The following is a 25,255-nucleotide window of genomic DNA, read 5'->3' as shown; positions in this document are numbered from 1 at the left end:
TAGTACCTGGGATCGAACTTGGGTCCTTACACTTGTGAGGCAGGTAGAGGAAGCACTGAGCTAAATCCCCAGCCCCCAGTAGTTCTCAGCATCTGAATGTGGACCTTTCTTTTCTGTCCGTGGCTGGCTGAGACCAAGGCAGAAAACCAGGATGGAAGGAAGGATATGGTGGTGGAAAGCTGGTCAAGGCAGACAGAAAGCAGAAAGCAGAGGAAAAGCCAGATCGGAAGGAAGGAGCAAGGGATGATGCATAACTTTCAAAGCCTTGTCTGCAGTGACATGCTTCCTCCACATAGACCCAGTCTCCTAATGAATCCATGCAGAAATGAGCCCATCAGTGGCTTAATTCATCCAGTGAGGTTAGAATCACTCAAAGGATGGATGAACGTGATCAGTGTGCGTTGTCTGCACAGATGGAAATACCACTGTGAATCCAATAATATGTACATTAAATGTATAAGAATCAAAATACACCTAAAAGAATGAAAAATACATAAGATGTTGGTACAGGCAATGGTTATTTGGTCAGGACCATAAAAGCACAAGAAATAATAACAAAATTGACAAATGTGATTATATCACAGTAAATAGCTTCTGAACAGCAAAGGAAACAATCAACATAGAGAAAGTACAACCTTTAAAATGGAAAAAAATGCTTAACATCTATCCATCTGACTAAAGATAAATATCTGTAATACATAAATAACTCAAAAAACTTACCAGCCATAAAATAAGTAATTAAATTAAAATGGGCAAATGCTATGAAGACTCTTCTCAAAGAAATACAATGGCCAGCAAATACATATATGAAAAAATGCTCAATATCATTAGCCATCAAGGAAATGCAAGTAAACACTACAATGAGACATCATCTAACTCCAGTATAAATTCTACAAACATATCCTTTAAATCAGCACTATTCTTCACAGCTACTTTTATGGTTGGACCTTAAACGTCCCCGAAAATCTCATGTGTTGGAGGCTCGGTTCCCAAAGCAGCAGTGTTCAGGGTTGGGGTCTTTGGATGTTGCTTGGACTACGAGGTCTCGCCTTGCCAATGGACTAACTCATTGATGGAGTCATAGCTAAATGGTGCACTGGGAGGTGACAGGAACTTTAGGAGGTGGGATGTAGCTGGGGGAAGTAATTACGGGTGTGTCTATGAAGGGTACCTTTTGTCTCTGGCTCCTTCCTCTTTCTTTGCTTATTGGTTGCTATGAGATGAGCAGCTTTCCCCACCACTCACTCCCACAACTATGTTCTTCTTCCTCACCACAAACCAGGAACACAGAGCCAAGTGACCATGGTCTGAAACCTCTGAAACTGTGAGCCAATAAAGCTTTCCTCCTTTAAATTGTTCATCTCAGGTATTTTGTCACAGCAACAGAAAGCTGACCATATCTCTGCTGGGAGATTCTTGAATTTTAATTGGCTTTTTAAAAAATTTAAATAGGAATAGTCTTTATGCTAAAATAATCAACAGACTCGAGAAACATGAAATGATTATTTCAACTATCATTGATAGTTTAGTCTAATGAGTATAAAAGTTAATGATCACCAAACATAAACCCTTGTTATTTAGAACAATATCAGTTTACTGTATCAGTACAAAGTGCAGAGTTCTATTTGAGAGATACTTAGGGCCAGGGATTTAGCTCAGTGGTGCTGCATCTGCCTGGCAAGGGCAAGGTCCTGAGTTCAATCCTCAATTTTTAAAAAAAGAAAAGAAAGAAAGAAAAAAAGAAGGATATACTTAACTGTATCATCATTGTTAGGTGTTTGTGTGGACATATGCATTGGTTTTTCTGCCATGCCAGACTGAAAGAGCTGAAACAAAGAGCCAAAAACTTTTTTCAAATTTACTTAGAAAATTATATTCCTAACATATAACTTGTATCAATATAGGACTTTAATAGAGACTTTATCAAAAGTTTTAGCCATTCATTACCACTATCACCCTGTTTTAAGTTATACCTGTATTCCTACACAGGCTTCTGCATTAAAAAATATGTAATAGTCAACATATAGAGTGACACACTCAACTGTAAACACGCAAAAAACATCCTAAGAAGATAAACTTCCTTTTGAAATCAAAGGGACAATGGTAATTCTTTTTTTTCACCAAGACAATTTTTATTTCCAGTGTTTAATTGGGTGTGCACACAGGCATGCAAAGGTTTGGATTCATTAAGTCCTCTGTTTCTTTTAAAGGACTATCCGGACATGAGAAAGGGGAATAAGAGAATTTCACTTCAAAATGAGATAGAAATGAGGATGAAGACATTCATAATTACCTAATTTTCTAGGCTAACTATCCAGGCAAGACTGGAATATTAGAGTACAATCTTTGAAGGAGAATTGGGAAAGCAGAGCTCAGAAAATCCAAACAAGTCCCTTAGGACTAATTCTAGTGTATGAGGAACCTGTTAATAATTATTTACCTTACCTCATTTGCACTTAAAGTAGACATGACATATACATATGTTCATTGCCATATAACAAGTGGAAAAAAAATATGAAGTAACTTACTTGTCCAGAGTTCCAGCTACTTGGTAGACACAGGGCTGAGGGCTCCAAAGCTTGTCTTCTTCCTCCTGCCCACAAACCTGAACTAAATGACTATTCACAGTGTTTGCAACAGTTGTGAACAAGGGAGGAGAGGCTGAAGAGCACCCTGTGCTGATTTCTAACCAGAACTGCCTGAGAAGGTCACGCTACCCTACTCTGAGCACAGCACAAAGATACTAAGAAGCCAAGGCAACATTTCTAGAGGAAACATTATGTACAAGTAAAGCAAAAAGAAAAGCAAACTGGCTCTGTTTAGTGATCCTTCACCTGATCTATCCTGAAAATTATCCCACTTTAGTACATAAATTTATCTCATTTTTCCTTGAAGTCATTAGGATCCTCTAATATAGTCAGTGTTCTATTATACTGCATGGCTCACTCAATTCTACAATATATGAATTTTTTGTATTTACCCAGCAGAAATTTAATGTTGGGCATTGCAATGATTTCCAATCCTTAACTGCAATCAACAGTGAGCATTTAAACTCTGGAAGAGAGGCTACTTCTCATCTTCTTCCCTTTATCTTCTCTCATAGTTGGTAGTAACTACAAACTCAAGGATTTCTATTCTCTGTATAACTGATGGGGTTTTGTTTTTTGTTTTGTTTGGTTTTTTGTATTGTTTTGTTTTTTTGACAAACCTGCGAAAGATCGAAAACTAGAGAGACAAAATAGCTTGCATTCAAAAGCCTAGTCACTAATGCATTAAAAAACAGAGATCTTTTTCTCACATAAATCTAGAGCCTGAGCTCTCAAAGTGCAGTCCTTGGCCCCCTGGTATCCCTAAGACTCTTTCAGGACACCCATGAGGTCAATGCCTTCCCTCTGATATAAGGGTGTTATTTGCCTTTTCCATTGTACTAAGATTTACACTGATGGTTCCGGAGCAGCCACCATCAGTGCAGAGCACAAAGTGCATTGGTCTTTGCATTATTCACCATATGTACTCTCAAAAGAAGTAAAAGTGTCCACAGCATACTTATATTGTACACGAGTATAAGAGTTGTCTTGAGGAAAGCAAGTACAGTGATAGATTGAGTCATGCAAAATAGTAACTCCTTTTTCTTGGATCATTTTTCACTATAAGAACAACTGACAAACACTGGTTATTTGGGCTTGGGGATTTCTAATATGGTCTCTTGAAAATGAAGTGTGGTTTATAACATCAAGAAAAAAAAACTGAGGGCTGGGGATTTAGCTCAGCAGTTCATTGGCCTGCCTTGCAAGCGCAAGGACCCGAGTTCAATACCCGGTACCAAAAAGAAAAAAAAAAAAAAAAAAAGGAAAAAAAAAAACTGGATGCAAGACAGTGGGATTGAGGCATCCAGCACCCACCTCCTCCTCCACAAAGAATATGAAAGTAGCCAGGTGGGGTGGTGCACGCCTGTAATCTCAGCACTCTGGGAGGCTGAGGCAGGAGGATCGCAAGTTTGAGCCAGCTTGAAGAATTTAGTGTCTTACCAAGTCTCTGTCTCAAAATAAAAAAAGGCTAGAGTTCAGTGTGAAAGTCCTGGGTTCAATCTCCAGTGCTGCAACCAAGAAAGGAAGGAAGGAAAAGGAAAAGAGAGGAGAGGAGAGGGAAGTCCAGAAAGGAACAAATGTACAGCTGCATTTTGAGATGAATGACCATGAGAGAACTCTGGAAATCAGCAAGACAGATTAGAAACCTGAAAGATTCTAAGATGTGGCTAATAGCATAGAAACCAAATAACCTGCCACCTTCCCTCTGCAACTCCTTCTGAGGTGGGGGACCCCCTCTTTGTCAGGGGAAACTCCATCACATGGATGCTGACGATCTTGAGACTGGAAATGTCAGTCTTCACAGGCCACTTAAATAACCTAACATCTGAGAAGTCCCCTGTCTCCTCACAGATGCCCAGCGTGCTATAGCCAGAAGCCACCTTGAGAAGGGAGCTATTGTGTCACTAGCAATCAGGACCCCTGAGAGCCCTGCCTCTGGGAACACACAGCTGCGGGCTCCACGGGTAGTGAGTGGCCTCCTCAGCCCAACTTTGCCTAGCAGAGTGATGGTGAACAGAGCCCTGAAGGTCCTGTGCTGGAGAAGAAGGAGAGCGGTGTGCTGCCCAAGAGAGCCAGGGCTCCAGGTGTTTCCCTCTGAGGCCAAGCATATGGCCAGCTCCCCGTGGACTTGCGCCAGTGCCAGCTCTAAAGGCAGCTGCTTGCTCAGCTCCTACTGCCCTACCCAACCCCACACTCTGGCAGCTGTTACTTCCTGGCTGGCTGGGAAGGCCAGGGTCCCCCAGATGCCCACGGCCATGCTGAGGTAGTCTCAAGCAATCTGTCCCTAGCTGTTCCCCAGGGTGGGCACACACAACAGCTGAAGTGTGAGGACCAAGTTTCCAGGTCATGATGGGCTCCAAACCCCTTACCCAGAATAGAGTAAATGCAAAAGTTCCTTTATGAGAAATTCCATTCTATGTGGCAGTTCCTCTGTGCTCTGACAATGGCAGTTCCTCTGACAATTATAGCAATTGCAGTTTCTCTGTGCTCCTGAACAGTTCCATTCCATGTGATAGTTTCCATTCTATGCTTCAGTTCCTCTTTTAGGGCATCTCCACACTGCTTCTGTTCCTCTTTTTATGACAAGCTTCTTTTTTGTGAATTAGTTATAACTGATATAGGAATTAATTTAGTTATATCTGATATAGGAATTAATTATAATGGACATAGATAGTCATATATCTTAGTTAGCAAAAAATCAGATAATCTAATGAAAAGAGGAATTCTTTGATGAAAAGAGGAATTAATTCTTTAATGAAAAGAGGAATTAATTGTCTACTGAAAAGAGGAATTCTCTAATGAAGGCCTTAGGTAACTTTCCAATATGTACCCTCCCAGCATCCCATGATAATTTTGCAAATGTAAGCATTAGGTCATGTTCCAGTGTGCCCTCCTGATGCCCCTTGATGATAAGGGAAAACTAAAAATAGCAACAGAAAAATCCTATATAAACTTGGTTCAAAATTGGATCTGGACTCTCAGTCTGAAGCTGCTGTGATGGTGACACCTGAGAGTCCAGGCTCGAGCTTGCAATAAACTCCTCTTGCAATTGCATTGGACCTGACTCCTTGGTGGTCTTTGGGGACTTCGAGACTTGGGCACAACAGAAGGAGTTGGGGCAAATAAAGCCAGGGTTCAGCCATAACCCTGCTGCAGCCAAAGATGGCCTAGAGGAGCTTTGCCGGCCAAAGTCCAGCTCCAGGGCATGCACTGCCACTAGCAGAGAGTACTTGCTGCCACCACCCTCCCCAACCTTGTCTGACAATGCGTTACTGCAAAACCTAGAGCATCCCCACAGAGGGCCATTCGGTTCCCATCCTGCAGTTCCCTGGGCCTGACCCATGGATAAGTGGGACAAGAGCTGGAGCCCTTGGTAGTAGAACAGCTGGTGACAACAACAGTGCCTGAGAAAACCCTCACCCTGATGGGGTCCACCACTCCTGCTGTAGCAGAAGCCACAGGGTGAGCACCAGATACCAACCACTGTACTCTGTCTGCAGCATCTTCACTCTTCATGGCCCACAGACACAGTGAGTTTCTTGATTCCACCCTAGACTGAGTATATTGTGTTTGGTCATTAACTGCAGCCCAAGAAGCTCTAGGGAGACTAAGCATAATGCCCAGCTGGAAAACAAGCCAACACTGCAGAGAGAACCAATATCCAAGACACATCTTGAGAAGAAAGCACTTACTAAGAAGGCCACCCCACAAAAGTGGTAGAGCTAGCTAATTCCCTAGATATGAAAATCTCAACACAAAAGCAAAAGACACATGAGAAAATAAGGTAATGGGATACCTCCAAAAGACCCTAGTAACACTCTATCAACACACAGTCCAGGAATGGAAATGAATGAACTGCCTGGGAAAGAATTTAAAAGAATGATTCTATGAAATCTCAGTGAGATCCAAGATGGGCAGTGAAATGAAATTAGGAGGGCAAAGCAGAAGATGAAGGAAAAGCAGAGATTATGAAAAGGAACCACAGAAATCATGGAAATGAATAACCCAATAAGTCAAATAAAAAGATAATTAGAAAGCTTTACAAAAGACTAGATCAGGTGGAATAAAGATGTTTGGACTGGAAGGCAACTCTTTTGGGACGTCCGGTCACCATCTGGTCAGGGACAGAGCCAGGGGTTCTGTGCAAGATGTCACCATGCGTGGACTTTGACCCTGCTCAGACCAAAGTTCTGTTTCAAGGGGTGAGCGAGGTGAAAGTTGGAATGAGGTTTCTCACCTCCAATAATCTACCACTCTAGAAACAGGATGGACAGCCGACTCAAAGTTAACTTAAAAAATCTGAAGTTTAAGAGTGACAAAAAAATTAAGTATAAGTAAAGAACACAAGGGTCAGAGAAAAGAATCGGAGCGGGAACCAGATGGGACTGGGGTAGGTTAGCCTGGCTTCATGGGCCAAATAAGAAAAAGAAAAAAAAAGAAAAAAACTAACTCAGCATCTGGCAGTTAGCAGTCACAGATTTGCTAGAATAAACAGACAGAGCTTTGTAGATGGTATGCCAGCAATAGGGGGCTAACATTACTATTGCTGATAAAGTTATTACACAACTATTAAGTCAAGAAATTCCACATTTGAGTGAATAATTTAAAGAAGAGAGGGTTATATTGATCAAGGCTTTTTTTGTTTTTTGTCTTGTTTTGCTTTTGGGTAGATACAGGGGATCGAACTCAGGTCGTTGCACTTGCAAGGCAGGTGGTGGAACCACTGAGCTAAACTCCTGGCCCTTGATCAAGGTTTTGAAATGTTTAATTAACTGATAACACACCATAAATAAACAAAAGCATAATTTAAATTCTGGAAAGAGAACATGGGTGAAATATTGGGGCCAGGAATGTAGAAATGGGACACTAACGTCAAAGAGTTACTGAAAGGCACTGCACTGCAGAACACCAAGGCCACAGGTAAACATGAGTTTAAGAGAATCAGGAGGGAAGGAAGACAGTGAGAGGGCATGAAATGCAGAAACAGCTAGAATGGACAGAAACAGTGGATCCACAAATGGGTGGAAGAGAAGTTCCAGAAGGTAAAATCAACACAATGAAATGCAACAAACCATCACGGGCTTTTAGCCACTGGATCTGATGGGACAGACTGAGTGATGACCTTCAAGAAAGCAATTTTAGTAGTGTAGGGGAGGGGAAGGGAGGGGCTGTATCCCAAAGGCAAGTGAGAGAATTAGAAATGAAGTTATGGCGATAGCTTTAAAGAGTCGGACAATAAAAAGAAAATGATGAAAGAAAAAGATTAAAATAGGGAAGATTTTTTTTTTGTTTTTTTTTTTTTTGAGACAGGGTCTCACTAGTAGTTGAGACTGACCTGGAACTCATTATGTAGCTCAGGCTGGTCTCGAACTCACATTGATCCTCTTGCCTCAGCCTTCCTTCCGAGTGCTGGGATTACAGGCGTGTGCCCCCATGCCCATCTAGTGAAAGATTTTTGATTTGGAAAAGAAAGCTTTAAAGAATATTGAGGATATATGAATTAAAATTACAGTGAAAAACATGGGGAGTGCTATAACATTAAGGTATTTATGAGCATTAAAGCTGACACTTGCAAAGTCACTTTTGTGTTCTATAAATATTTTTCAAAATAAATGTATATTTTCCATTCAATCAGAAAAATAAGAACGATTTTTATTTTGTAAAAAAACAAAATTCTCTCTCAGAACGTATTTCCACCCCTTTCAGTCCTTAGGTCCTCTGGGTTTGGACAGCAGAGGATTCAGAGGCAGCAGGAGAAAGCTCCTCACTTCAAATTGCACAAAGTCAGGATCTTTCACCTCAGGGGAGAGAGCAGGGAACAAGGCTCTCTGTCTCCACTGTGAAAAGCATTCTTCTGCGGGGGGCTACACCCCATCCCCAGAGCACTGAGACTCTTGCTGGCTCCCGGGCTCAGGACTCTCCTCACCCAGTGCGACCAGGTTCCTGTAGTTCTCCAGCATCACGTCTCGGTAGAGGTTCTTCTGAGCAGGGTACAGCCGTTCCCACTCGTCCTTGGTGAAGTCCACAGCCACGTCCTGGAATGTTAGGGATTCCTGAAACCCAAGCACAGTGTTGCTCACACAGAAACTGTTCTGAAAGGGGCCTCGGGAGGAGGGAAAGAGTAGCATTAGGAAAAAGTTAGGATGTCTGAGCCATTGTGCTAACAAGTCTTCAGGATTCAGAGTAATCCAGAGTCCAGGTCAAAGCTTTTAAAATAGCAAGGTGTGGAGGCACGTGTTTGTAATTCCAGTAGTCACAAGGCTGAGGCAGGATGGTCATAAGTTCTATGTCAGCCTGGGCTACATAGTGAATTTAAGGCCATGCTGAACTACAAAGCAAGAGACCCTTTCTCAACAAACAAACAAATCCTTGTTCTTGTAGAGCTGAGATGTCAGGGCTCCTAAATATAGCTATTACTTTTCCCCTGTAAAAAAAAAATCAGTCATCTATGTAGCAAATTCGCTAGGAGACTCAAATCTGGGTGGGGGGGTCTTGTATAATTTTAGGTTGAGCACCTGTAATAAAATTCACCAGAGTCAGCAGAAGTCTTGGTCCAAGGACCTAAGGAGCCTTTAAAGGGAAAGACAAACCACTCATAAAGATAAGGCAGATAAATTTGTGACACTGTTTAAAGTAATCAGAATACTTTTAGAATATCTGATTCCCACATGACAAAAAGCAGAAATCAACAGATAGATCAACTATAACCAGTTCTCTTCAGCCCTTCCCTCCCTCTTCTCCAAACAGAAAGTGGCCCTCACTGAGCTGAAAGATCTTTCATAAAGAGTGGGTCCTTTTCCTTAGAAAACTACAACAGAGTGAAATGTCTTGATTTGCTAATGACCATAGAACACTTTTTTTCTGTTCACAAAAGTTGTCCTGGAAAACTGCTCTCAGAAAGCAAGTGACAGAAATAAAAAAAGGAGCAATTCTGAATAGGTACTCCATAAATACTTGCTACGTCAGTAATAAAAGGATAGTGGTGTTTAGAATATTTCATACACTAGCATTAGTTCATGAAGATAAAAAGTAAAAATAAAGCTGCGACCAAAGCAAGTTTTCTTAGCTCTTGGTGAGGCAAGATAGACTACTGATACTGTTCAGGTATTTACTTAGGATTTAAGACAGATCTCAGAGTGGCTAAAGAACTATTTTTCATGAATAGTCTGTGTAGAACCACTTCATACCTGTATGACATGATCCCACTCATATGTGGAACGTAAAAGAGTTGATGTCATACATCTCTCAGACAAAGAAGTAGAAATAGCAAATAAACATGAAAAAATGTGCAATATCACTGGTCATTTGAGAGATGCAAATGAAAGCAACGCTGAGATTCCACCTCACCCCAGAAAGAATGGCTGCTATCAAGAAATCAACCAATAACAAATGCTGGTGGGGCTGTGGGGAAAGAGGAGCCCTGCTCCACTGTTGGTGGGAGTACAGACTGGTGCAACCACTGTGGAAATCAGTATGGAGAAACCTCAAAGAACTAGGACTGGAAGTCCATTTGACCCAGCTATTCCCCTGCTGAGTATCTTCCCCAAAGAATTAAAAGAATCATACCACAATGACATATGTGTACCCATATTCATAGCAGCACAGTTTGTAATAGCTAAAACTTGGAAGCAACCCAATTGCCCATCAATTGGAGACTGGAAAAAGAAAATTTTTTTTTAAATATAAAATGGAGTACTACTCAGCCATAAAAATGAGAAATTAGAGACATTTATAGCTAAATGGATGCACATTGAGGCGATACTCGAGTGAAATAAATAGGACACATGTGTAAAGACTGAATAGTTTCTCTAGTGTTAGAAACTGAAAGTGTAAATAAGGATTAAAAGGTATAATAGATAATGTGAAATAGGAAGAAAAGGGGCAAAAGGGAAGGGGAAATGGGAAGGTAAGGGAAAGGAAAGAATGGAATGGAATTAATATGAGAAAAGGAAAAAACAGAAACAAAGTGTTTGTAGATAGGAAGGGAGGGGTTGAAGGGAGGGCAGGGGAATGGGGAAAAAATAAAAACCAAAATGGATTATGTAAAGGCGCAAATTTCCAACAATGAATGTCATTATATTGTATACCTTAAATGTACCAATAAAATTAATTTCTTAAAAAAGAGTTGCTGTCACAGAAATTTAACACAGAATAGTGGTTACCAGAGACCAGGGTGGTGGGATGGAAAAGGTTGTGTGTTAGTCAACTTTCCTTTGCGGGGACAAAACACCTGACATCCACAATTTAAAGGAGGAAATGTTTATTTTGGCTCACAGTTTCAGAGGTTTCAGTCCATGGTTGGATTCAAGGCAGAAACATCATGGCAAATGGCATAGCAGAGGAAAGCTGCTCAACTCATGGCATCTGGAAAGCAGAGAAAGATGGAAAGAGCCCAATAGGAAGGGGCTGGGGACTAGTCCCCAAAGTCACAGCCCCATGACCTGCTTCCTCCAATGAGGTCTCACCTTCTAGTAGCCCATTCAGCTATGAGCTCATCAATGAAGCCATGCCCTTCTGATCCCAACGCCTCTCCAGAAGTCTTTTAATCTGTTCAGGTTGACAGTCAAGATTACCCTTTAGAGGCTGCTCAGTAGATACTAAGTCACACTTCAGCAGGAACAAGTTGTGGTGTGTGATTGCACAGTGGAGTCATTATAGATAACAGTAATGTCCTATATACTTCAAAAAGCTAGAAGAGAGGATTTTGAAAGTTTTCACCTTTAAGAATGACAAATGTTTGGAGAGATGTGTCTAACCTGATTTAAATATTATGTAGTTTAAAAAAATGTAATGTTACATATAACACAGCACGACATTGTAGCCCACTTATAGGCACTGTTTTGTTTTCATGTATCAGTCAAAGAATAAATTTTAAAACATTTTTTAAATATATACTTTTAGACCAGGGATGATATTAAATGTTTTTCAAAATGTTTAGAACCACTTCCAACCATGAAGGAAATACAGAGTGGCTTTGGAAATTAACTACCATTTATTTGTTTGTTTGTTTGTTTGTTTTTTGGTACCAGGGATCGAACTCAGGTCATTGCATTTGGGAGGCAGGCAGCAGGACCACTGAGCTAAATCCCCCACCCTGGAAACTAACTTTTGCTGCAGAATTGATACTGTTTCCCAACAAATTCAACCTAAAGTCACAAAGCAAAACAGCATTTGTAACATATACCACAATGAAGTTATTTCAATTGTGCTATGGTTTAGATCTAAAATGCCCCCCATTAAAAGTCTCACGTTCAGAGATGGGGCCTGGCTGGAAAGGGCAGATCACTGGAGTTATGGCCTGGAAGGGTGTACCATATTCTCATCCTGGCTTCTCCTTTTTCTTTCTGCTTTCTGGCGCCACACAGTGGACAGCTGTCCTCCACCCAGGTCCATCCACCATGCCTTTCTTGACCTGGAGCCTCTGACCATGGATTGAACCCATTGAAACTATAAACCAAAATAAACCTCTCCTTGAAGTTGTGATGTTGGGTATTTTGTGCCAATGAAGGTGAAGTGACTAAGACAAATGTAATTACTATTTTTTTAATCACAGGGAATGTCAAACTGCTTTATGTATTTTCAGTGCTATCAAAATATAAAACAAGACATGAGACCCCTGTCCCCATGCAAAATGTGCAGCAGCTGTTATTTTCCAAGCTCCAACTACAGTTCTGGTAGCATCTTTGGATCTCTAAACCATGGCAAAGGGCAAAATCCATTTAACCAGACAATTCAGGGACTTTGATTGTCTGCCACCTAATGTCATGCTAAAAGTTGTTAACCAGAGAGATGAAAATAATAGAATTCTACAAACACTGTTCAAGTAACGAATAAGCCTAAATTCAACCCTATGCTGATGGCTGATATCAGTATTTGGAGGTTTCCAAATATGAAATATGTTAAACCTCAATATAACAAGTCTCAATAGGTGAGCCATTCTTTACGATTGATTTTGGTGATAATAGTAATTTTGAGTCCTAATTAAGTGAAATGTTATTCCCATGAAAAGAGTTCCATTTTCTTCTTGTCGGTGTATCTGTAATAATGCTCTCTATGGTTGGATGGATGGTACATGGGATTTGCACTGAGCTACATCCTGAGTCCTTTTTTTATTTTTTTATTTTGAGACAGGATCCCACCAAGTTGCCCAAACTGGGCTCGATTTTGCGATTCCCCTTCCTCAGCCTCCCAGAGTGCTAGGATTACTACTAGCCGTTCTTATTTTATTTTGAGTTTCACCGGTACAAAACAGGAAAGGGATGGCGGAGTCTGTCATGGAAGGGGACAGCGAGGCTGGAGTGTCGCGTGGGGACAGAGCAGAGAACCGCGGACGCCGCGGGCCCTGCACTCAGGGTGGGGGCTGGGCGAGGAGGACGCGGGTCGCGCGACCCCCAAATCGGGCGCAGCGCGGGCGCCATTGCGGGAGGTGGTGGCCCGGACCCGGGTTGGTAGACGCGGAGGCGGTGAGTGAGTGCGCCCAGTGCTAGTCCCGCACCTTTCCCACTCCCAGGGTCCTGAACTCGGCGACCTACGTTTAATTTGTGAACTATTTGTGTCCCCGACGCAAGACATCGCAGCTTTTCCGCCTCAGCCGCGGGGACCCTGAGTAACGTAATGCACACGGAGCAACAGAAAGCCGGGGCTGTTTAAACTTATTTACGTATTTTTGCACAAACACATGATACTGTGTGATTGAAGTCGTGCTATACACACTGAATCCTCTGTCCCCAATGACATCCGAGTGGGACAGAAGCATTTCCTAGACAGGTCACCCTAATGCACTGCTGCGCTGCGTTACAATATACTAAAGGACCTTGCTATTTGGTGCACAAAATGTATTTCTTGTCATCCGTAACTATCGCAACGGCAGAATTTCATCTTACTCCACTGTCAAAACAGCATCGGGATGAGGAGTGAGCATCGAGGCTGGGCCGGGGCTCCGCTTGTGACCTGTGCCCCCAGCATTTCATCTCTGTTACAGACATGCTGCTGTGCCATCTAATGCTTTAAATCTTTTAAAAAGTGTCGACCTCGTGAAAAACAAAAAGCTTGAAAAACTTACAGATTAGGGGGCACTAAGGAGAGCTGACTTAATGCAGGATCGTAGGTTACAGAAAGAACGAAGTGGAGGAACGGATGAAGAAATGTGAGTAACTTCAATGGCTCGCTGTATCGTGGTTATAAAGAACGTTAACCTTCGCATAACCAGGATGGACCCAGGGTGGATTTTATGTATGCTACTTTTGCAACTTTCCTGCAAATCTAAAATTGGTTCAAAACAAGTCTTTTTAAATTAGAAAAGTAAGCACTAGAACCCTCTCATTTACTTACTTAGCAAATATTTATTGAGTGTCTACTACCTGCCAGCCTCAGAGGCTTAAAAATAGAGTATAAAGGAACAGGCTGGGTTCCTGGCTTCATGAATGGTGAGGTTTAAAGATGAATTCCTGGGGCCTGGGATTTAGCTGAGTGGTTCGCCACCTGCCTTACAAGGACCCGAGTTCGATCCCCGGTACCAAAAAATAAAAAAGCGAACTTTAGCTGGGCATAGTGGCACATGCCTGTAATCCCAGCACTCAGGAGGCTGAGGTAGGAGGATCGCTGTGAGTTCAAGACCAGCCTGGGCTACATAGTGAGTTCCAGTTCAGTCTCAACTACATAGTGAGACCCTGTCTCAAAAAAAAAGGATTTCTGGACAGCTACCTGGATAAGAAAGGTTTAAATGAGGGCTCTCATCTGGTCTGTGATATCAGAATCTCTACTCGTTTAAGCTGAAACCTGGAAAATGGAAAAAAAGAGAATAGATTCCATGAAAGTACTTTCAAAGTAAATATATTTGGAAAACATTGTATACAATATGTTACTTGATATGCTTCCCTATGCCCTGTGGTTTTTCTAGGTTTCATAATTCCATAGGGAAATCTCCTATAGGATTTGTAGTAAAGAAACTTTGTGGCCAGAATCTCCCCAACTTGATTTGGTCCATTTGTGAGCAGACAGTAAGATGCTATTAGCACATTTTGGGCAAACCTCCCCACTCAGTAATCTATGGAGTCCTTTTCAGTTCATGCACTTAAAGGACAAGCGTGCTTTGCTTAACTTCGTATGTGTAGTTTTTATTGTTGTGAGACACTTGTCTTTGAGGTGATTGGGTGTGAAACTTAAGGGTGTTTTCATTAACTTTGGTCTGGCTCTTCTGACAGTAGGTCTTTTTCAGAGCTAATGGTGGTGAAGTAAGAACCTAGTTCTAAAATGCTTTTAAAATCCCCCTGCAAGGTCCTCCTCTTAGTGAACTGGTTGTAAACCATGTGATTAATATCACGTCTTGAGCATTAAATACCTTTCTTATCTAATAGGGCCTGTTATACTAGAATTGTAGCTTTCTCTCTTTTTAAAAATGCTTACCAGAAATGGCTTCTTCCTAGCACTAGTTTTTTGAGAGCAATTTTTTTAGCACAGCCTTTGTGGACAGAAAAAGACTATATTTTTCATGGTTACTAGCAAATCAGATAATTTTGCTCAGTTGTGGTTGTTGAAATGCCAGTTTTTCCTTCTGTCTAGTGGGGACCAAAGCCACTTTGTGAAAAATCTTCCAACTAGGCAAGGACCACTGTGTTTTTTATTCTGGGAAGAGGAAGGGGAATCTCTTGTAGTTGATAATCTGTACAGCTCTGCTTTTTGTAATGTGGAAATCAAAAATTCTAAAAGTCCTTTTTGATTACTTTAAAAATTATCATACCTTTCTGTGCTCTATCTTTATGAATGAATGGTTTTTCCTTCTCTTTACAGACTCCTTAGGTCTCTACAAGACCAAGACTGTGGAATTTCTTCTGCCAACTCAGGTGAATGTCATTACAGGTATCCATCCTAAAATTGTTTCTCACAAGATCCCTGACAGGAGACAGATTTGAGTCTCATAGAAAAAGTCTCTATATAAATGATTGGTGTCAGGAGCCACATTCAGAAACCCTAGAAAACCAGCTCTCAAGGACTGAGCCTGATGCTGAGGCTGCCAGTGCTATCGCATCTCTGACTGAGCTGCTGTGCTGGAGGAGAACAAAGCTTCGGTGTCACCAGCACCCAGGAACTTCAGAGGTAGAGGTGTGGCACTACTGAATGCAGGTACCCACAGGCAAGGTGAGTATTCTGAAAAATGAGAGAGCTATCTCCTTTGTGTGTTCATTCAGAGGATCCCTTGGCAGGAGAGGAGGAGCAGATCTTTGGGGTCTAGTTTCAGCCTAAATTAATACCCTGAATGGATAAAGTGTAAGAGTAACAGCTTGGCAGAGTGTGTTCTCTACATAACCTCACCTTAGAATCACTTGGAGCCTTTAGAATTACAATGCTGTGCTCAGGCCAACTGTGGACCTGTTCAACCCAAGCCTTTGAGAGTGTGGGCTGGGAATTGGCATCCTTTTTAATTTCCCAGGTGCATAGCATGGGTGGCAAACCACTGAGCTTCCCAGGGCTATGACATTGAACTTGTACCACAAAGGAGAGAAAGTCCTACATTGAATCCCCAAGTGAGATGGGGTCACGAGGATGTCACAGTTGAGTTGTTAGCCTTTAAGTTTATATCGTCAAGGCCTCTCTGTAAGCTGGCTGCCTCACCAACACAAAGCCAAAGGTCCAGAGTTTTAATCTAGTCTTAATACTGTGTATTTTTTCCTCTTTTAGGTTATTTGTTTCAAGTATTTTTAGAGAAAGAATGTTAGTCATCTGATGATAACTCACACAAGGTGCAGAAGTAAAATTATCCCATGTACAGTGGTACCTCAGTTCACAAACTTAATTCTTTCCACAGTTTTGGTTGCAAACCAATCAAATTCAGTGGTTAGGTTCATTGTTGATCTTTGGGGAAATTTGATTCAGTTTACAACCAATTTGGTTTGTGACTGAAATCATAGAAAGAATTAAATTCATGAACCGAGGGACCACTGTATCCCTTTGGCTGTTTTGGCCCCAGTCTTCACTTCTAGATAAGCTTGAGAGGTTCTCAGGAATCTAGTAATCCTGTCCTCCAGGGCAAACACTGTTTTATTTACCTTTCCAGTCTTTGAAGCACATTTAAATTGTGTATGTTCTGTGTTTCACGTACTGAACTGTCATCTGCTTTTACTTGTAACCTATGATAAACCAATCTCCACCAAAGATCTGATGCTTTTTAAGGCCTGCATAGTCTTCTGGTGCATGGATAGAGCCTAGTTTATTATAGAACTTTTCATTGGTGAACTTTTAGGTCATTCCAAATGTACTAATTTGGAACAGTGATTTTTTGAATTTCACAATGGCTTGTGCCTTTGCATTTTTTATCTTATTTCCATAGTATACATTCAAGATGTGAAGTTTTGAGATTGTGTACATTTAGGTTGTTAAGGTGCATTCCAATATCAACATCCAGGATATTTATGCATTTTATAATTAGGATATGAGAATTCCATTTCCTTAAAGTTTCACCAGCACAGAAATCTATAGCTCTTTTAAACTTTGCAAGACTAATAGGGGAAAATGATGTTTTATTGCTTTGACTGTTACATTCCAGCTGACTTTTTCAAAGTAAAAATTTAACATTTTAAAAGTCAATTAATAGCCAGGCATAGTGGCACACGCCTGTAATCCCAGCACTCATGAGGATGAGGCAGGAGGGTCTCTGTGAGTTCAAGACCAGCCTGGGTCACATAGTGAGTTTCAGTCTCAACTACATAGTGAGACCCTGTCTCAAAAAACTGAAAAAAAAAAAAAACCAACCCCCCCCATAAAGTCAATTGATTAATTAACAAGAAAAATAGGATTGGAGGAGATTTTTCCAAAATGTACCCATTTTCATCATTGTTTGGAAGGAATGTTTTGTTTTGTTTTTGGTACCAGGAATTGAACTCAGGACCTTGTGCTTGCCAGGTAGTTGCTATGCCACTGAGCTAAATCCCCAGCCCTGGAGGGAATGTTAAACATTACTGTTTCTCTCTTTTGTACCTTTTTAAAAACCATTTGTGTTTGCCCATGTTCTTCCTGTAATGTTGTGACCTGAGATACTGATTCTTTTTTATTTTTACCATGATTATGTTTTTTAATTCAGTGTAATTGACAAAATCATATATATCGAAGTGCACAGGATTATGTTTTGAGATACATATACCTTGTGAAATGATTACTACGATCAGGCTAATAGCTAGTGCCTCGCAAACAGTAATTTCTAATTTCTTCCACTTAGGAACTTTTCATAATAGCACAAACCAAAAAATATTCTTAAATTAAAAAAAAAACAACTTGCTCAACATCTCATTCCCAGAGACAGATTGAGGGGTAAGTAAATGCCGTATGGATGATTTCTTGATCTCTCTATGCATTAATGCATCTTTTAAAACAGAAAAAAATGGATATTGCCACATATACTGTTTTGTAAGGTGCTGTTTCACTTTACTAGAATGTAGAAGAAACCTTTTCACTTCACTAAATTGTCAGCATCACAAATCTCTTAATAACATAATGCATAACTCTTTTCCCCACCCCCCATACCCTCCATTATACACTCTTCTGCATAGCCCTCTTCTTTTCTAATAATAGTGACTCTTCTACTTGGATGTCATCTTTTTTAGATTCTACACATTAGTGAAAAGTGGCACTTATTTTTCTAAGTCTGCCTTATTTTGCTTAACATGATCTCCAGTGGCATCTATTTTCCTGCAGATGTCATTTTGTTCTTTATGGCTGGATAATATTCCATTGTGTACATATACCACATTTTCTTTTTCTACTCATCTTCAACCATCTAGGCTCCTTCCTTATCTTTGCTATTGGAAGTTGTGCTGAGTTTGCAGGTCTCCTGGTAGATGCTGACTTTAATTCCTTTGGGTATATACCAAGGAGTAGTACAGCCAGGTCGTGTGGTAGGTCTATTTTTAGGTGTTCTAGGAACCTCCCTAGTGTTTCCCACAGTGGCTATACTAATTTACACTGCCAAGAGCACTGTAAAAGGGTCGCTCTTCCCCTATCCCTGCCAGCATTTACTGTTTTTCTATTCTTGGTAGTAACCATCTTGACTGGGGTGAGATGGAATATCAGTGTAGTTTTGATTTGCATTTCCCCAGTGTCTAAAGATTATGACCATTTTTAATATATATATTGGCTGTGTCTACTACTGTTTTTGAAAAGTAACTGTTCAATTTATTTGCCTGTTCAAAGTTCCAGGTCTTATATTTAGGTCTTTGATCCATTTTGAATTGTTTTTTGTACAGAATGAGAGACAGGGGTCTACTTTCAGTCTTCTATGTATAGATATCCAATTGTCCCAGCACCTTTTGTTTAAAAGGCTGACTTTTCTCCAACATGTGTTTTTTGTTCCATTGTCAAGAATTAGATGGATATAGTTGTATAGGATTGTTCCTGCATCCTATATTCTTTTCCATTGGTCTACACATCTATTTCTGTGCTGGTACCATGCTGTTTTTGTTACTATGACTTTGTAGTATAATTTGAAATATGCTATTGTGATACCTGCAGCCTTGCTCTTTCTCCTTGGGATTGCTTTGGCTACTCTGGGTCGTTTGTGTTTTCATGTAAATTTTAAGATTTTTTTTTCTATTGTGAAGAATATCACTGGTATTTTCATGAGGATTTGTCAAATCTACCACTTCTGGTAAAATGACCATATTGATGGTATGGATTCTGCCAATTCATCAACATGAGAAGTTTTTCCATCTTCATTCTTCCATATTCTGAAATTCCCATTATACAGATCTTTCATCTCCTTAGTTAGGTTGATCCTTTTTAAAGCTGTTATTAATGGGATTGTTTTCTTAATTTCTTTCTCAGCTAGTTCATTATTTGTATATAGAAAATCTGTTGATTTTTTACTGTTGATTTTGTGTCCTGAATATCATGTGTGAGCAAGATGCCTCTTTTTCTTTTTCCCAGTTATGCCTTCTCAGAATGTGGTTCTTTCCCAGGAAGGGAACACGAAGGAGACAGAAATGGATGATGGATCACAGAAAGTCAGGTCTCGAGTAAGTTCAGTTCTGCTCTCCTCCAACATGCTACCATAGTTCTCAGGATGTTGGCACTTTCATTTTTCAGTGTAAAGCCTTGCTGTGCTGTCTGTAAACATGGTGTATGGTGCCTTGGTTACTTTGACTGCTTTGAATGAATGGGATGGATCATGAAATGGGCCTGAATTATCTACTACCACAGGTTAACTTTATGAAGACCTCTTGTATCTCTTCCCAACCTGTTTAAGCCTATTGTTCTGATTTTACAATTTGATTAAGTATTGTGTTATTAGATGAGCTATGAGTGCTACAACTTGTATCTATGAAAATTAATCAAAATATTTGGAAAATTCAATAAATACTCTTCACTTTTTAAAAGATTCTTACCAAATTAGGTATGAGCAAAATCATAAAACTGGAGGAAAATCATAAAAATCTCAGAGGATTCCACACAGGTATTATTTTCAAAGCATCATTTTTTTTTCTACTTTAGTGAAACAGAAACAGATGCTTATGAATATGTACACTTGGTCATCAAAATCTCTCTCATGGAAAAGGCTTAGCTTCATTTCAACAGAGAAAGTGAATATAGATTTATATGTTTTATTTATTTTTATTTATTTTATTTATTTATTTTGGGGGGGTACCGGGAATCAAACTCAGGACCTTGTGCTTGCCAGGCAGGTGGCGGAAACACTGAGCTAAATCCCCAGCTATATTTTTTAAATTTTAAAAAGGTTCATTTATCTTTTGTGGGTTCCCCACTTTAACCAATTTTTTTTTTTTGCTTTATATACCAGAGTCCAGGCTCACTTGTTTCAGAGAAGACCTTTTATTGTTACTAGTATAGTAATTGTCCTTAGGTGGCCAGTAGACTCTGGAAGGGATTCCTTAACATCCACATGACAGAAATAATATTTAAAAACATGTAATGTTAGATGCTGTTATGAATGCAAATGACAACACATACAGGCGCTCAGAGAAGGGAGAAATCTGACTGAGTTCATGGAGATTAAGCACAATTTAAGGTTAGTTTGTACTGATGGCAGCAGGCAGGGTGTGGAGATTAGAAAACTGGGCCTGCTGGAGACAGGAAATAAAACACAAGCGAGAGAGAAATAATGATGGGATTATCATCTAGAGCTGTGCATTTACTTAGTATTTTAGTGCTTGGAGGGCTTTGCATTTCAAGGAATAGATTCATCTAGTTCTAAATTAATTTGTAGCCTTACCACAGAGAGAATAGAAAGGCCATTTAGAACTTAGGTGGCATATCTGCTTCTCAGCATTCTAGCCAGATGAGTGTTTTCATTTTCCAGAATCATTCATTATATGAAGAAGGATGTTGATGCACTGATTGAATATTTTATTGAGCAGCTAATATGTTCCAGAAATTGTGCTTGGTGTCAGGTTTTGCACCATTGATAAAATACACATGGTCCTAACCCTAAGGAGCTTACTGATATGCCAATAAATACAGATGAGATAGTTTTATACAAATTTAAGAATAAAGTGCTATGCATACATGTTAGGGATTTGGGGAAAAACTCTCTGGGGAAGTGAAATGTAAGGTGAGACACAGAGAGTATATCAGAATTGTAAAAAGTGGAGAAGTGCATTTTAGGTATGTGCTACACATCAGAGAAAACTGTGGGTATATTTGAAAAGTTTAAAAAGGAAATAATGACTTGAGGTGAGCCAGGAGATGTGAACAGGAGCTAAAGACGAAAGGCCTGTGGTCATGAGGGGAGTTTGGGTTTCACTCTTTAAGTGTAGGGGAGCCTTTGAATGAAATTAAGCTGGAAAGTAAGTGAATATGTAATGGAGTTCTACCTGTAAAACCACCCTGATAGTAGATAACTGAATATGTGAGAGGCAAGAATTGAAGGAAGACGGAATGAGTTAGGAAGCCATTGCAGTGTTCTAAATAATAGAAAATATCCTAAAAGCAGAAGGAAAGTAAGTGGGTTTGATTGTCTTGTTTTGGAAACTAGAAAGAATAGCTAGAGGGGTATTGAAAAAAGATGATTTCAAAGTATATGACCATGGAAATTTAAAGAAAATAGTAAGTCAAATCTTCGTTCCTCTGCTTAAAGTGCACAGCTTCCATTTCACTGAGAATCAAAGCCTGCATAGTCCTGCAGAATCTGGCCCTGCTATCTCCTGTGCTTCATCATTTACTCTTCTCCCCTTTACCCACTCCCTGGTCTTGTCCTTCTTCCTTAATACTTGGAGCACACTCTGTCTCCAGGACTTGGTTCTGTCAGCTTTTCAGATTGTCACTTCTGAAATGACCCTTTTCCTGATCACTCTATTTAAATTTGTAACTATGCCTTTCCCTGCTCTACTTTTATCTTCTAACATACTGTATTATCCTGCTTAACTGTTGATTGTCTACATTCCCCTCTAGAATGGGAGTGTCTTTAATAAAGACAGAGAAAAAAAAAAAAAAAAAAAAAGGAAAGGGGCCAGGGATTTAGCTCAGCGGTTCAGTGGCCTGCCTTGCAAGCGCAAGGACCCGAGTTCAATCCCCGGCCCAAAAAATAAAGACAGGGAGCTTTTGCCTTGTTGTAGTCAGGGTTTTGGCAAGGGAATACATTAAATACAGGACACAATTTATAGGATTATTTTATAGTTACACAAAAAGTCAGCTACAGAGAAGTGCAAGAGATTAACCATACACTAGAGGCCCAAAGAATCCAGCCAAGGGCCTGCGATCCCAAAGCAATGTCCCACACTAGTTCAGCTGAAGGCCTAGAGTCCAAGGCAGTGTCCTTCATGAGTCCAGCCAGGGGCCTAAAGCCCACAGCAATATCCATGCTTGTATTGAGGATCTGCACCAGCAGGCTCAAAGGCCAATAGTGGAGGCCAGAAAATCTACACCAATGGAATAGAGGATTTGTGCCACCGTTGAGGGATCTACATTGGAACCAGGAAGTGATGCTCACTGTGAAGATCAGAGATGCCCTGATGAGAACAGCAGCCATTCCCAGCAACAGTGAGGCCCCTGAGCTCCTCCTCCAAGAACAGACAAGTTCACATCAGGAAAACCATCTTCAGCAAGCTTTTCCTAGAAAACCAACTGCCCACGATCTTACCCTGCAGTTCTCTTTTTATGACTATTAGTAACAATCCTCAGGTGGATCTTTCATGTCCAGACCATGCTGATTCAGTTCAGCTGGGCATTATAAGATGAATCTTAGTTAATCCACCACATGCTTCCTCTGTTCACTGGCCTATTCCAAGCACCTGCTGGGCACCTAGGGAGCACTGAACAGACATTTGTTGAACAAATGAAAAATTTGGCATCAGATAAGATGGCTTCACAAACTGGTGTTGAAAAGATGGTTTATTCAGCCCTGATGTTGGGATTTCTGGGAAGTTATCTGGATCTATATCTCATAGTTTACATCAGACTAGTCTTCAAATGAATCAAGATTTAAATGGGAAAAATGAAAGAGTTTTGCAAGAAGAAAGAATTATTTTATATTATTCACTGAGGAAAGTACACCTGCCATAAAAGAAAAGATTAATTACTTAAACTCCTTAGAAAAACAAAAATAATCTGTAAAACAGAAGAAAACTTTAAGCAAGGTTAGAAAAAAAGTAAAATTGAGAAAAATATTTGCCACTCCAATTACAGGGAGCTAATCTTATATAGCTTATATAAATTTTATATAATCTTATATAAAATAGTCCTCGGAATCAGCAAAAGATTGAGTCCAATAGAAAAATTATACAAGTAACATAAAAAAGAAAATTCACAGAAAAGAATATGTGAATGTATTATAAACATAGGAAAATATCTGTACTCATAACAAGAGTAAATTTAAATTAAAGTTAGAAAATGCTTGCTATTGTACCCCGGAGCTTGGTATTTATCACTAGAATGATATTACACACAAGTGCAATAACATACCGCCATCCTGACAAAGCTATGGCCCTCTCTTTCACTGCTGAGTTACCATGGAGACCTAAAACTAATGACACATCTGTGAAACAGTGTGGAATCTATTCTGGACAAATGCCAGTGTGAAACAGTGTCTATATTGTGCTATTTTGTGTGTGTGTGTGTGTGTGTGTGTGTGTAACAAAAAGAAAAAGAAGCATACATATACCCAGCTCTCCATGCCTAAGCACAGAGACACCAGAAGGATGAATCAGAGTCTAAGGAGATTAGATACCTACAGGACCCAGATGCCAGTGACCTGAAAAATGATAAATGGAAAGGCAGATGGATGAGAATGATACTGCTATAAGAGAACTTGTAGAGTCGCAATTCAAGGATCCTTTGAGCCTAAATAGTAGACTCTGAACTGAGGCTAAAAACAAATTAACTCTACATACTGAACTCCACTCCCAGGCTTCTTTTGTGTAGTAGGGTATACAGTGTTAGAAACACTGAAACCACTTTCTCTACATTCCATGACTAAGCAAATAAGGACTAGAACTAGAGGTCCCAGTGGGTATTTATGGGATTCAATACATAAAGTTACAAACAGAAATGGGAATAGAGCAGTAAATGTACACGTGTGATCATGTGTACATACATCATTCAGTGCATGTATGTATGCACACACAAACCTGGATTTCCCAGATGTAACTGCTGCAAGCACCCAGGAATAGATACCCCAGGAAGATTGAGCAGTCCTGCTGCCCACATCTTGGGTGCTAAATACCATTCATCATTAAAATGAACCAGTGATCCTTGGAGAAAGCTGATTCTAGGCTTGGGCTGCAAAAGCATGGGATGAAGCTTGAAAGAACATCTTTTCTCCCAAAAAAGTAGGAAATGTTCAAAGAATAACAGGCATGTCAAAAGGACACAAGTCAGTTTGAAGAGTCTCCTACTTGCTGAGCCTGTGGTAATCTGTACATTTAAATAAACAATGATAAAGGATTATAAATTATTGAATAAAATAAGAATCTGTCGGGCTGGTGATGGAATTCAGTGTAGAGCACTTGCATACCTTGTGTGAGACCATGGTTCAGTCCTTACAGTGTGTGTACACGCATGCACACATGCATAAAGTGCATGAATCCTATAAATAAAAGGAAAACTTCATCACAGAAAAGAACCAACTAATAATGTATAGAAGATGGGGCCAGGGATTTAGTTCAGTGGTGCCACCACCTGCCTCAACAAGCACAAGGTCCCAAGTTTGATCCCCAGTACCATGAAAATCAAAACAGGGCCAGGAATTTAGCTCCATGGTTCTGCCACCTGCCTTACAAGTGCAAGGTCCTGAGTTTGATCCCCGATTTAAAAAAAAAACAAATAATGTATAGAAGATTGTGAAATTTTAAAAAAAGCAATTGGCAAACATCCTAATTGTCAAGAATTATTAATAGATGCTAACATATTCAGGTATACATGCATACCCATGTTTATAGCCACACATTTCATAACAGCTAAATCTTGGAAGCAGTCTATGTGTCCATCAATAGATGAATGGATAAACTGTGGGGTTTTTTTCTTCACACAGTGGAATACTGCTCTGCCATTTGTAAGAAAATGGATATATCTTGAGTCCATAATCTTAAGTGAAATATGTAAATCAGACACAAGCTTAGCTATCTCATGGTTTCTCTTACGTGAGAAACCCAAAATATAAATAAAGAGTAAAATTTAAAAATAGATAACAGGGAGCGTGGAATTTTTTTTTTTTTTTTTTTTTTACT

General features: G+C 40.0%; 2 protein-coding genes across 6 annotated transcripts in view; one reads left to right on the top strand and one right to left on the bottom strand.

Annotated features, from left to right (window-relative positions):
* The window catches only part of Septin14 (septin 14), a 34,212-nt gene extending 31,528 nt beyond the window's left edge, over positions 1–2,684 (bottom strand). The window contains exons 1-2 of the mRNA XM_010624977.1: positions 2,529–2,684; positions 1,758–1,826 (exon numbers count right to left, since the gene is read on the bottom strand). Of these exons, the coding sequence (XP_010623279.1) occupies positions 1,758–1,811 (54 nt within the window). The 5' untranslated portion in view covers positions 1,812–1,826; positions 2,529–2,684. The remainder of the gene's footprint in view (positions 1–1,757; positions 1,827–2,528) is intronic.
* Positions 2,685–12,990: 10,306 nt separating this feature from the next.
* The window catches only part of Znf713 (zinc finger protein 713), a 21,501-nt gene continuing 9,236 nt past the window's right edge, over positions 12,991–25,255 (top strand). Inside the window, exons 1-4 of one of the 5 annotated variants that reach the window (XM_010624980.3) lie at positions 12,991–13,734; positions 15,378–15,725; positions 17,800–17,891; positions 19,503–19,591. In XM_010624980.3, the coding sequence (XP_010623282.1) occupies positions 19,505–19,591 (87 nt within the window). In that variant the 5' untranslated portion in view covers positions 12,991–13,734; positions 15,378–15,725; positions 17,800–17,891; positions 19,503–19,504. The remainder of the gene's footprint in view (positions 13,735–15,377; positions 15,726–17,799; positions 17,892–19,502; positions 19,592–25,255) is intronic. The other 4 variants (XM_010624982.3, XM_033764912.1, XM_010624981.3 and 1 more) reach the window with 4 other exon arrangements.

The sequence above is a fragment of the Fukomys damarensis genome, unplaced genomic scaffold (assembly GCF_012274545.1).
Source record: "Fukomys damarensis isolate Sample0158 unplaced genomic scaffold, DMR_v1.0_HiC HiC_scaffold_17, whole genome shotgun sequence".
NCBI lineage: Eukaryota > Metazoa > Chordata > Mammalia > Rodentia > Bathyergidae > Fukomys > Fukomys damarensis.
This window is presented reverse-complemented; position numbering and strand designations above follow the sequence as displayed.